This window comes from Sciurus vulgaris (assembly GCF_902686455.1).
Source record: "Sciurus vulgaris genome assembly, chromosome: 10".
Classification (NCBI taxonomy): Eukaryota; Metazoa; Chordata; class Mammalia; order Rodentia; family Sciuridae; genus Sciurus; species Sciurus vulgaris.
In genome coordinates, this window is record NC_136470.1 from 117,452,561 (window position 1) to 117,464,950 (window position 12,390).

Here is a 12,390-nt window from a genome sequence, read left to right on the forward strand (position 1 = left end):
GGAGTCCCAGAGAGCAGTCAGACAGCCTGACTTGCAGTAGGGCCCAGCAATCCCACCCTCCCTACTAGTGTGAACTAGATGCCTCACCTGAGCAGTCCATCTAATAGGGAACTGCCAGGACCCTGAGGCTCGGGATGGTTAGAGTATCCCAGCAAGTGGTTCAATTCTAACTCCTCAGATCAAACAGGCAAAAACTCCTGAGTTAGGTCCGTAGAAATGAATAATCTGTACAATTAACGGCCAAGGAGACCCAAACCAGCAGAGCTGGGTGGGCCTGGTTCCCACTGTGTGTGCCTCAAGTCCTGGAGCCCGGCTCCATGAGTCACAGGAACCTGAACGTGACATCACAGCATTGCTGGGGCCAGCCTGAAGCATTGAGTGCCATAAAAAACAGTTGGAGCAGGAATTTCATGGCTTGGTATTTTTAAAAAGCAGCAAGACGTGAAACTGGAGTAAAAAATAACTTCACTGTGGGATTCTGAGGCAAAACCACCAAGCTGCTTGTTGGATCTGAACCAGGCCCCTGCTTCCCAGGTTCCTGGGTCACTGTCCACAGCTCCTCACTCCACCCCTTTACCCTAAGGAAGGCCCAGGGCCTGAGTGACTTGCAGACACTTCTGTGACTCTTTTTTTTTTTTTTTTTTTTAAATATATATATATATATATTTATATATTTATTTATATATATTTAGATGTTGATGGATCTTTATTTTATTCATTTATTTAGATGTGGTGCTGACAATTGAACCCAGTGCCTCACACATGCCAGGCAAGCGCTCTACCACTGAGCCACAACCCCAGTCCCTCTGTGACTCTTAAGGGCAACCAAGTCCTGGCTTTCTAGCCCCTGAAATCCAGGGAAGAAGCCAGGGATCTCATGCAAGAATGCTATATGGAGGAACAGTCTCTCTCTGCTTGATGACTAGGTTTCCAGCATCTGTGAAAAGGACCCTTGAACACTTGGCAGCACCCCAACAAGAGCATGAGGGGAAAGAGCACCCAGATCAGGACTTGTGCCTGGATCACCACTGAGTGCCCCTCATTAAGCAGACAGGCCTGGAGTTCCAGGCTATAGTCCTCCAGGCATGGCCATCATGGAGGGGCCTGGCTTGGGGGCAAGGCAGATGAAACAAGACCCCAGGGCAAGTCCCGGCCCCACCTGAGACGCTGACCTCTGGAGCCCACACCATGACATATGTACAAGGATCCAGGTGACCTGTGGTATAGGAGCAACAAGAATGGACATCTCACAGGTCTTTACATTCTGTACTAAAATCTCCACCCTATAAAAAGTCAGAAAGAGGCAAACATGGGTCACAGCAGCTGGTACTTCTGATTCTTGGTCCCTGCTTCTCTTCTTAGAAGACTTGGGGTGGCCTGGCAGCTGAGTGACCTGAGGCAGCCATGGAACAGGTATGTGTTGGACATGGGAGGGGATGGGGCTGCAGACAGGCTCACAGCAGAGACCTTGCACCTTGAAGGACAGATGCATACTGAGTGGGGCACATGCAGCACACAGCACATACAATCCTGACCTCAGCCCAGTGCTTCCTAAGAATTCCCATATGGGTTTCGGTTTTTGGTTTTTTTTTTTTTTGCGGGAGCCGGGGGGACACGGGGGCGGGGGGTACTGGGGATTGAATTCAGGGGCACTGGACCACTAAGCCACATCCCCAGCCCTATTTTGTATTTTATTTAGAGACAGGGTCTCACTGAGTTGCTTAGCACCTTGCCATTGCTGAGGCTGGGTTTGAATTTGAGATCCTCCTGCCTCAGCTACCCGAGCCGCTGGGATTACAGGTGTGTGTCACCACACCCAGCTCCATAGGGGTTTTTTAAGGAGCAAAAAGTCCTCCAAGGAAAGTCTAAATTCCATTGTTAGGAAATAAATTCCCCCCCCTAAAATCAATATGACAACTTGATTCAAAGAACAATTGTGTAAGAAATACACATCTTTGAAGAGTTTCAATCTTAGCAGTGTGCTAAGATGGAAAGATTCAAAGTTCCTATCTAATGGATCTCGGGACCCATTCCTTATTTTCGATAACTCCACTTACAGCCCAGGTCCTCTGACATCTCCAGGATCCTCCTCCCTCCTTGGGCTGGGAAAGACCTCTTCTTTCTTTCCCCTCTCATTCTCCTGCCTAGTCAAACACTGTCATCTCACTGGCAGCTCACGCCTTCGTGGGACTCAAGTCCAGAGGTCAAAAGCCTGTGAAACGTCCATTCCTGTTGCTCCTGTGCCACAGGTTACCCGGTGCTTCCCTACACTGCTCCTCATACAATGTCGATTTACCCCTGTACTTCACCACAGCTAGCAGCAGCCCAGCACACCCAGTTAACCAAGAGCTTCACAATAGTGTCCAGAGGTCCTAAGTAGGCTTGACTATCCCTATTCATAAGGGAGGAAACTGCCAGGCACAGTGGTACACACCTGTAATCCCAGTGGATCAGAAGGCCGACCAGGAGGATCTCAAGTTCAAGGCCAGCCTCAGCAATTTAGTGAGGTCCTAAGCAACTTAGTGAGATCCTGTCTCAAAATAAAAATAATTTTTTTTAAAGAGCTGGGATGTAGTTTAGTGGTGAATTGCCCCTCAGCTAAATCCCCAATACAAAAATTAAAAATAAAAAAAATAACTTTAAAAAGAGAGGAAGATGATGCTATGGGAGTGAAATCACCTGTCCAAGATCACCCAGATGACCAATAATGGAGTTTGGCCCACAAATCCAGGAAGACAGGTACACCCAGGATGATGAGCAGATGGCTCACAATGAACCAACCTTGGCTGCTCAGGGCATGGTGTCAGATGGGATCAGGACCTGGATGAGCCCAGCAGAGGGACCAGTGAAGCCCTTCATGGCAACCTCCCTGTGGTAAGGAGGGGCCTCTCCTGCAAGCAAGGTTGCAGAAGCAAGGGCAAGCGCAAGCAAGGTTGTGTGTGCTCTCTGGGGCCAGCTACAGGGTTCTGTGATTCTGTGATCACAGAACCCAGAGCAAAAAATTCCTAAAAAATCCTAAAAGCTCACCTTTTAGGAAGGTCAAATTTGGTCTGCAGGAAACTTCTTGCTGAAGCCATGCCTAACTCTACCAAAACTGTTTAACAAGAGAAGCTGAAGACCCACAACTCTGACCCTGTTGACAGGAGGATCAACTGACTTCTGACATCTCCGGCTGGGTGGACCCCAAGGTTGGTCCAGGCACAACAAGCCACTGTGAATACTCTATCTGTACCTGGCACAATGCTCAGGTGGGAGGATAAAGTCAGGGCTGCAAAGGGAAGTCCTGGGAAAACTGCAGTCCTCAGATAAGCATTAGGAGGAGGACAATGATTATGATGAGGATGTGAGTCCCATACTCTTAAGAACTTTCCACCTATCTATCAGTGATGAATCCACTGCAAGAGAAATTAGAAAAACTACCCCATTCACAATAGCCTCAAAAAAATAAAAATAAAATAAAATACTTGGGAATCAACCTGATGAAAGAGGTGAAAGATCTCTACAATGAAAACTACAGAACACTAAAGAAAGAAATTGAAGAAGACCTTAGAAAATGGAAAGACCTCCATGCTCTTGAACAGGCAGAATTAATATGGTCAAAATGGCCATACTACCAAAACTGTTTTATAGATTTAATGCAATTCCTTATTAAAGTTCCAATGACATTCCTCATAGAACTAGAAAAAGCAATTATGAAATTCATTTGGAAAAATAAGAGACCCAGAATAGCCAAAGCAATCTTTAACAAGAAGAGCGAAGCAGGAGGCATCACACTACCAGAGCTTAAACTATACTACAGAGCAATAACAATAAAAACAGCATGATATTGGCACCAAAACAGACATGTAGACCAATGGTACAAAATGGAAGACACAGAGACAAACCCACATAAATATGGTTATCTCATACTAGGCAAAGGCTCCAAAAACATACATCGGAGAAAAGAGCCTCTTCAACAAATGGTGCTGGGAAAATTGGAAATTCACATGTAACAAAATGAAATTAAACCTCATCTCTCACTTGTACAAAACTCAACTCAAAGCGGATCAAGGACCTAGGAATTAGACCAGAGGCCTTGTGCCTAATAGAAGAAAAAGTAGGACCAAATCTTTACCTGTTGACTTAGGAACTGACTTCCTTAACAAGACTCCTAAAGTGCAAGAAGTAGAATCAAGAATCAAGAAATGGGATGAATTCAAACTAAAAAGATTTTTCTCAGCAAAGGAAACAATCAATAATGTGAAGAGAGAGCCTACAGTATGAGAGAAAATCTTTATCACATGCACCTCAGATAGAGCATTGATCTCCAGGACATATAAAGAACTCAAAAACTTAACTCCAAAAAAACAAATAACTCAATCAACTGAAGAGACACTTCACATAAGAAATACAATCGATCAACAAACATATGAAAAAATGTCCATCATCTCTAGTGATTAGAGAAATGCAAATCAAAACAACTCTAAGATTTCATCTTACTCCAATTAGAAAGGCAATTATCTGAGAATACATGCAACAATAAGTGTTGGTGAGGATGTGTGGAAAAAGGTACATTCATACATTGCTGGTGGGACTACAAAATGGTGCAATGATTATGGAAAACAGTATGGAGATTCCTCAGAAAACTGGAATGGAACCACCATTTGACTCAGTTATCCAACTCCTTGGTTTATACCCAAAGGACTTAAAATAAGCATACTACAGAGACACAGCCACATCAATGTTTACAGCAGCTCAATTCACAATAACTATGCTATGGAACCAACCTAGATGCCCTTCAACAGATGAACAGACAAAGAAAATGTGGTACATATACACAATGGAATATTACTCAGTCTTAAAGAAGAATGAAATTATGGCATTTGCAGGTAAATGGATGGAGCTGGAGAATATCATGCTAAGTGAAATAAGCCAAACTCTAAAAACCAAAGGCCAAATGTTTTCTCTGATAAGTGGATGCTAATTCATAATGGAGGATGGGGGGAGAATGAATAAACTTTGGATTGTGCAGAGGGGAGTAAGGAGCGGGTAGGGTGTGGGGATAGGAAGGACAGTGGAATGAGATGGACATTATTACCCTATATACATGTATAATTACACTACTGGTGTGATTCTGTACCATAGTTAGTCAGAGGAAGGAAAAGTTGTGCTCCATTTGTGTACAACGTGTCAAAATAATTAGTCATGTATAACTAATTAGAACAAATTTTTTTAAAAGTTAAAAAAAAAAAATAGAACTTTATGTCTAAAAAAACAATTTGGGGAGACGTGACTGGGCCAGGACAGCCTGAAGACTGCCTGCTCAGGAGAGCACCAACAGGCAGGAGATAGGATCTTAAAAGATCACCCAAAGCCCATTTTTCCATATAAATCTACTTCTGAAAAATAGTTTATCTTCAAGATTCTGCAGAAGTCACTTCCCAGAAGTAGAGCCATGAAAGCTCTGTCTCTCGCCCAAGTACAGGTCTCTCTGGGTCCTCACTCTACCACAGGCCTCCACCTAGGTCAGGCGCGGACTCTATGTACTTCTGAGTCCTGGGCTGCTTCTTTTGTTTACCCCACACCAGTGGTCCCATGGTCTCTTTAATCTGGCATCCTGGGGTTCCCCTAAAACACTGTTCCTAGCTGTCTCCTGTGGTCCCAGCTATCTGCTCCTCCTTGGGGTCTTGGCTCTGACATTAACAGATTTAGTTGTGGGGACTAGCTAAGGGTGGAATTGGGTGTCTATCACATGGAAACCCACAAATGGGCTCTGTGAATGTGTGCAGAGGGACCCAGCTACCTCTGCCCTATAACCAAAGAATGGCTCTCCAGGACAGGGTACGGCATAGCTTCATAAGGTAATGGGAAACTGAAGAGGTACTCCTGGAGCTATCATGAAGACAACCCACCAACCTTGCCAAGCCTTGGACAGTGGTGGCAGCGGGCACATCACAGAACATGTCAGTAGCATATGGCATTGGCAGGCACTGCTCGACAACTCCACAGATGGACATTTAATCCTCCCAGAAGCCTGTGAAGTGGGAGCTATTATCAGTTCCGTGTTCCAGATTCAGAAAGTGAAGCATGGGGGACTCTGACTTGCCCAAGGTCACTGAGCTAAGTCATAATGAAGTCAGATGCTCTGAGTCACTCCTGCCCATGGGCTCCCTGGGTTTCTTGGCCTCAGGCCTTTGCTTTGCAGAGGTGCAGAGACAGAGTCTCTGGCCCTCAGAATTCCTTGCCACACTGGGCCATACCCAGCCTGTTGAGCAGTAAGGCAGCTTTGAGGAGTTCCACATTCATATCACCCAGGGGCTCTATGACTCACTCGGTAAACATCCCTGACCACTGCCTGGCCATTGTCATCCCCTTGGTTCTCCCTTGGAAGGATGTTTGTAGGAAGGAAGTACAAAGGACCTGGAAGACCCTGTTTTCCTCAAGGTCACTTTGAAGCAGACATCCTCACAGGGAAGGGAAGGGGCAGTGAGGCAGAAGCAGGACAGAGCAGAATAGCATGATTCAGATGGACATTGTGAAGTAGAAGTCAGTGTTGGGGTGGCTGAGATGCCCCCTGCTCCATAACACAGAGGCACTTCAGGACCAAGCAGATGGTGAAGAGCACCTGCTGAGGGGTGGCACCCAAGGCCAGTACCCACAGGCTAAGTGGGGAGCCTGGCTTCACAGCCCACCTGGTAAAAAAGATAAAAATGACCACCTGGCTCTATAGTTTAGGAGAGAGCTGAGGCCATTAGATCATTCAGAGAGATGACTGCTATAGGCCTGCCCTGTGCTGATTCCATTCCAAGAGGAGGGGGCAGGGAAGCCTAAAGCCTGCTGGTAACAACAGCTCTGGCTGTGGCTGCAATACCTCAGCTAGAGTCGCAAGGCCAGGAGAGAAATATGGGCCTGGAAAATAACTAATGGCCAGCCTTAGGATAGCATGACCAGATTAACCCAAATGCACCTTGTACAAAAACCAGCTGAACCTCAGGTGTCCTCTGTGGAATCCAAGTTCCTCAGGACACTTGGGTCCATTAGGAATACCTCACTTTGCAGCATACAGGAACACATAGACATTGTTGATTTTGCAGAACAGGCAACTGGTTGATGTCTTGGCATCCGGCAAGGGGTGGATGTGTAAAGGGATGATGGTGAGGTTGGACAAGGGTGCCAGAGGGACAACCAGACACCAGTGCCAGGCCACAGGAGAGCCATCATTTATACTCTATGATGCAAGTTTCTTGCAAAGTTACTATCAGACTCCTAACTGCTAACACATAACAAAACCTTCCATGTGCACCCCTAAAACAGTGACAGGAAATGTTTTTAGTGCTATACTCCTCTGGATCCAATGAAGCTATTTTTAACCATCTTCTCAGACTTAATTTCCAATTTTATCTTATAAAGTTCTAATTGATTCCACCTCCCCTGATCTCTCACTTGATGAGGCTGTGAAGAACATAGGCGGTTTCTGACAAGTTTGAAGTGTCTTTTCACGTTGCTCACATCTCTCTTAGCACAGGCCTTCTTCCCAGGGGTTAACAGGCTCTCCAAAATGTCTATGTACTGTGCCCCACAGTCCTACAACCCCCAGTCACTGAATTGGCCTCTCCCTTGCATGAATCCATTAGGGGGCCCAGGGTGTATAGTCCTAGCTGTTTACTGAGACATGCCATGGATGATGTGATGCAATGTGGAGTCTGTCTCACTTAGCCCAAGATCCAGAGGCAGAAAACGAATGCCATCATTTCAGCTGTTTCTATCAGAGACATCAAGGATCCTGTGCATGCCTCCTGGGGCCTAAACTGGTCTCCCTCTCCCCACTTTCACACCTCTCTCTTTTCCTAGTGGGCCACATGTACCTCCCACAGCCTTGTTCTACCATGTGCTGGCAGAGAGAGGGTCTGCAGAGTCCCTGCCTGGTATCAGGAGCCAAGGAACCAAGGTGTTGGAGGACCTTCAAATCCTGCTTTGCTCCCAGCTCTATCACATGCCACATGCCAGTCACCCTGGGCTTCGTTCAGTCCCTCAACATGCCCACTGCCTCCTCCAGACCTGCAAGCAGACTGCTACCTCTGCCAGAGCCACTCTCACTCCCTCAGTGAGCTGATCCACTGGGCATGACCCTAGTGCTGACTGTCACCTCTTGTTTGAGCATTTTCTCTTACTGAAACTGCTGCACTATGAACTTGCATTACAAGTTGTCATGGTAAGCTCGAGTTGGGGCCACATCTGTTTTGCTATGAGGGTCACAGTGAACAGTGTTGATCAGCTACCAAAAGCCAAGTCATGGGCCAAACACTTGGAAGAAATTCATATCCCTTAATCCTCACCATGAATGAGGGAGGCAGAGCCCACGACCACCACACGTTACAGATAAATGTACCAGAGTTGAGAACTGAAGGGATTTCTCCACAGTTGATCACAGGATAAAAAATAGTGCCAGCCTCAAACCTGAAGCCTGGGCTCACTCACTGCTCAGTTCCCTGGCATGTCCCTGGAATGCCCATCTAGCCAAGACAGGGATAAACAAATAGTGTCTGTTAAAGCTCTGATGTGGCCCAGGCCATATCTGGGTGGGCACGCTCTGGCAAGCTCCAGCTTTGGGGATTTTGGAATCTCGTGGCCAGGCCAGGTTTGAATAGCTCAAAGAGCCAGGATCTCGGGAAAGGTACAGCTAATTCATTAATTTGGGCTGAAAAATAAATCCATATTAATTATATTTTTAAAAAATCCAGCACCTGCTGACCAACTTCAAATGATCCAAATGCTGGACCAAGTGTGGGCGACTAAGTGAACTCACCCCATGGCCTACCTGAGTGAGGACGTCCAGCTGGCCCACGATGTGCTCCAGCGTGCTGGTCAGTGTCTGGGGCATGCTGATGGACTCCTGGGGCTGGCTCTGCACTGACTCCAAGCTCCTGCCTCTGCCCGGTGGGATGGGGAAATCCACTTCTGGCTAAAGAAGAAGAGACTCTCAGTCTATTCAATAAGTGAGGAAACAGAGAGAGGAACAGCCCCTCCAAAGGATCACATGGAAAACCACCAGCAAACTTGAGAAAATGACTTTAAAGTGTCAGTAAGAAATGAAGAGTGATGGGGTTCCCACATTGGGGCCCACACATCCATCTTTCTGAACAGAAGCTATGAAGAATGGTATCAGAACACAGGTGGTCTAGGTTAGAAGTGGCCTGGTGAACAGGCAGGTAGGCCAGTGGGTACCCCCTTGGGGGCCCTCAAGGAGGCTGGCCTGACTTTGAACTGTTCACTCAGGGTGCACCCACTGTTCCAGGTAGGGCTAGAGACTCTGAAGACTACCTGGCCCTGAAGTTGCCCTCATCCCAGTCAGTCCTCTCCAATTCCCCACCTGCAACATGGGATGCTCCAGGTTTCACCAAGGCCTTCCCAAGGGTCTAGAAACTGTGGCCCAGAATCAGCAGTGGGGGGATGTCCCAATTTTTCCCTGACCCAGATCCCCTGGGAAAAGATTTTTCTGTGAATGTCCTGGCCAGATGGCTCGTGGGAGTTGGAATCCATAGGACAGAAATGGCTGGGTTATTCTCAACATGACCCCAGGAATATGAGGTGCTCAGTGTTTCTGCCTAAGGCCCTTCAGTCTCCTGAATCAGAAAAGTTGGGTCCCTGCTTTAAACACAGATGAAGGTTTTCCCCAGACCCAGCTCTGGTTTTGGAGGCTACAATTCCTCTTGGAATTGTTCCCTGTAGATTGCCATGCTCAGTGATGGCTCAACTCTCGGTCAGCCCCAAAGCCTCAGTGACACACAAATTCAGTCACAGTTGGGTTTTGGGCTTTAATATACTGCCTCACTAACGGTCATTCCAAATGTTACCATGTCACGCCTCGGCTTCACCATTCCTTCAGGGCTCTCTGCCACCTTTGGGAGAAAAATCCAAGCCCTTGGTAAGGCATTGCAAGTGAGCCTGCCTCCTTCCAAAGCTCCTCTCCTGCCTCTGCACCCTCACTTCCTGCTCAAGCAGCACTGTCTTTACTCCCTGCTCCAAGCTGCCTGGCCCTGCCTCCCTTGCCCTCCCCACCTCTCACTCCTAACTAGGAGCTCCTTGGTGCTCCTGTATACCTGGACCTGCCCCATCCTGCCCTGTTTCTTCACTAACCATGTCTCCAGGGCCAAGGCCAGGACACATGAATGGCTGAGTCAATGCTGGCCTGTCCATAGGGCCCATGACCTGCCCATGCAGCTGTGCCTTCTCCTGCCTCCTGCTTGCACACCTCATTCCTCTCCCTGATAACCCAGAACTCACCGGGCTCAAAGTTTACAGGCCAGTTACCCATGTATCACAAAACCAAGGTTACTCCACCCAGCAGCCCTTGCCCCTCAGTGCCATAGCTGGTGAAGTGACTGGGGCTCCCCTAGGATGCCTGTGTACCTGGTTCTGACAACACAAGCCTGCCTACAGAGCCACCATTAGCAGCAGGCTGCTTCCCGTGTCTTCCACCTCTTGAACTAATCCACAGCAGCCCAGCACTGGGAAGATGCTCTGCCCTGGACATGCTCACCAGGCAAACATCAGAGTCCTTAGAAGGAATCAGCTCAGGAGAAGATTCCCAGCTGACAAGAAATGCAAGGGCAGTTGAGCATGTAGACCCTACCTGCGTATTTTCCTTTACTAGGAAAGAGTTCTCAACTCATAAACACAAACTCTCAAGGGCACATTGATTTGAACCTGGAAAAATGTAGGCCCTGGTGGCTAAAGAATGTGAGTGAGACATAAGCCAGAGGGATGTTCTCAAGAACAGAAGCAGCACAGTGTCCATGTGTCCACTGCCAGCACATCTTCTGTGTACTGTGGCCACTCTCTAAGCTCCTTGCCATCAAGGCAAGGGCTCTCAGTTCTCCAGGAATCAACGCTTTTCAGATCTCCATGCCCACCCAGAAGCCCACTCCAAATGAAAACATTTCAGAAGCCAAACAGTCTTGCCAGGACAGCCTTCAGCCCACCACAGTGGCCCTCAGGCCCAGGCAGTCTGTCAGAGACTCACAAGAGCACAGTGGTGAAGAACAGTGACTCAGACAGGTCTTGGCTAAAATCCAAGCTGCCACTGCCAGTTAGATGCAGTGGGCAAGAGGCTGACTTCTCTTGGCCTCCACTTCCTCATCTATAATGTGGGGGTAATAACTGGGCCAGCCCTTCAAAGGGCTAGGCTATGAGAGGTGCTCATCTAGAGTCATCAGCAGGCCTTGAGAAAAGTTCACAGTGCTGTGCCCACTCCTTTCAGACAGGCTCACTTTTCCTGTGGTCACTGAGTCCTCATGGCTGCTCCAGGAAAGGCCACCGGATAGAGGGCACAGCCCTTCTGTCCCAACAGCAGGCATCCTCATGAGATGGGCCAGACTGGTGCTGCCTGCTGCCTGGGGAAGAGGGAATGGAAATTCTGAGTTTTTCTGCAAAACAGCTCAGAAACTGCCAGTACTGATGCACCTCTGGAAGCACAGTGGATGATGGTGGGGATGAGAGTGGGCACCATCGACTTCAGCAACAGAAACAACCTCTTAAGCCAAAGCGAGTAGGTCCAAGGGAGCATTAAGGACTACCGTCACAGTGCTCGGAGCTGGAGAGGTAGACTTTACAACGCAGAGATGTGTTCTCATCCAAACCATGCTTTCACAGCCACCTGTTTTACAAAAAAGGTAACAGACTGACAGAAGTGACTGTCCTCAACCCCAAGGATGCCTTACCCATTCTAGTCAGAAGACATCAGAGCACTTAATGCCACTACCAGCCCAGCAATTGCTTTTGTTTGCTTGTCATCCATTGCATGCCCTCATTTAATGTCACCCTGTTTAACGCACCACCTCACTGAATCCTTATGATGGCCTCTGGAATAAGGGATATTAACCTTATTTTTTTAGATAGGGAAAACCAGGCTCAGAGAGGTTAAGTAGCTTGCTCCAAGTCACCCAGAAAATGAGAAAAGGGCTCTGAACCCAAACTACAGACACTTCCTCTGGAAGGTGACACTGGCTGTAGCTGGGCTTCCATGTGCACAGCTTCTCTCTTGCATCTCAAGGAGGTCACCAGGTCCTGGGTCTAAGAGTTCAGCATCATTCCCCCACCCTGCCTATCTTGAAATGCCTGCCCAGCCCCAGGATGAATACAGAGGAGGCTCTCGATGAACACCTGACACCTCAAAGAGCCAAGCCCACCATGGTGTTGAAATTCCTATGCAATGAAGTCTCCCCAGTGCCTACGATGCAGCAAAGGACCAGCAGCCCTGCCCCACAGCACCGCAGCCACTCACCTGCACTCCAGTATTCTGAAGCTGTGGCATTTCCTGTAGAGCTTGGCAAATAAGCGAGAAAGCAGAGATAAGAAAGTAACACACAAGAGTAAGAAAAGACATTTGTACCAGGGACATAAGTAATGACA

At 47.7% G+C, this 12,390-nt stretch overlaps 1 protein-coding gene across 6 annotated transcripts in view; it reads right to left on the reverse strand.

Moving 5' to 3' along the window:
- The window catches only part of POC1A (POC1 centriolar protein A), a 96,672-nt gene that overhangs the window by 12,659 nt on the left and 71,623 nt on the right, over positions 1-12,390 (reverse strand). For 5 of the 6 annotated variants that reach the window (XM_079101319.1, XM_079101318.1, XM_079101321.1 and 2 more), the window contains 2 exons: positions 11,250-11,372; positions 8,798-8,941 (listed from right to left, as the gene is read on the reverse strand). In XM_079101319.1, coding sequence (XP_078957445.1) covers positions 8,798-8,941; positions 11,250-11,372 — 267 coding nt within the window. The remainder of the gene's footprint in view (positions 1-8,797; positions 8,942-11,249; positions 11,373-12,390) is intronic. The other variant, XM_079101322.1, reaches the window with a different exon arrangement.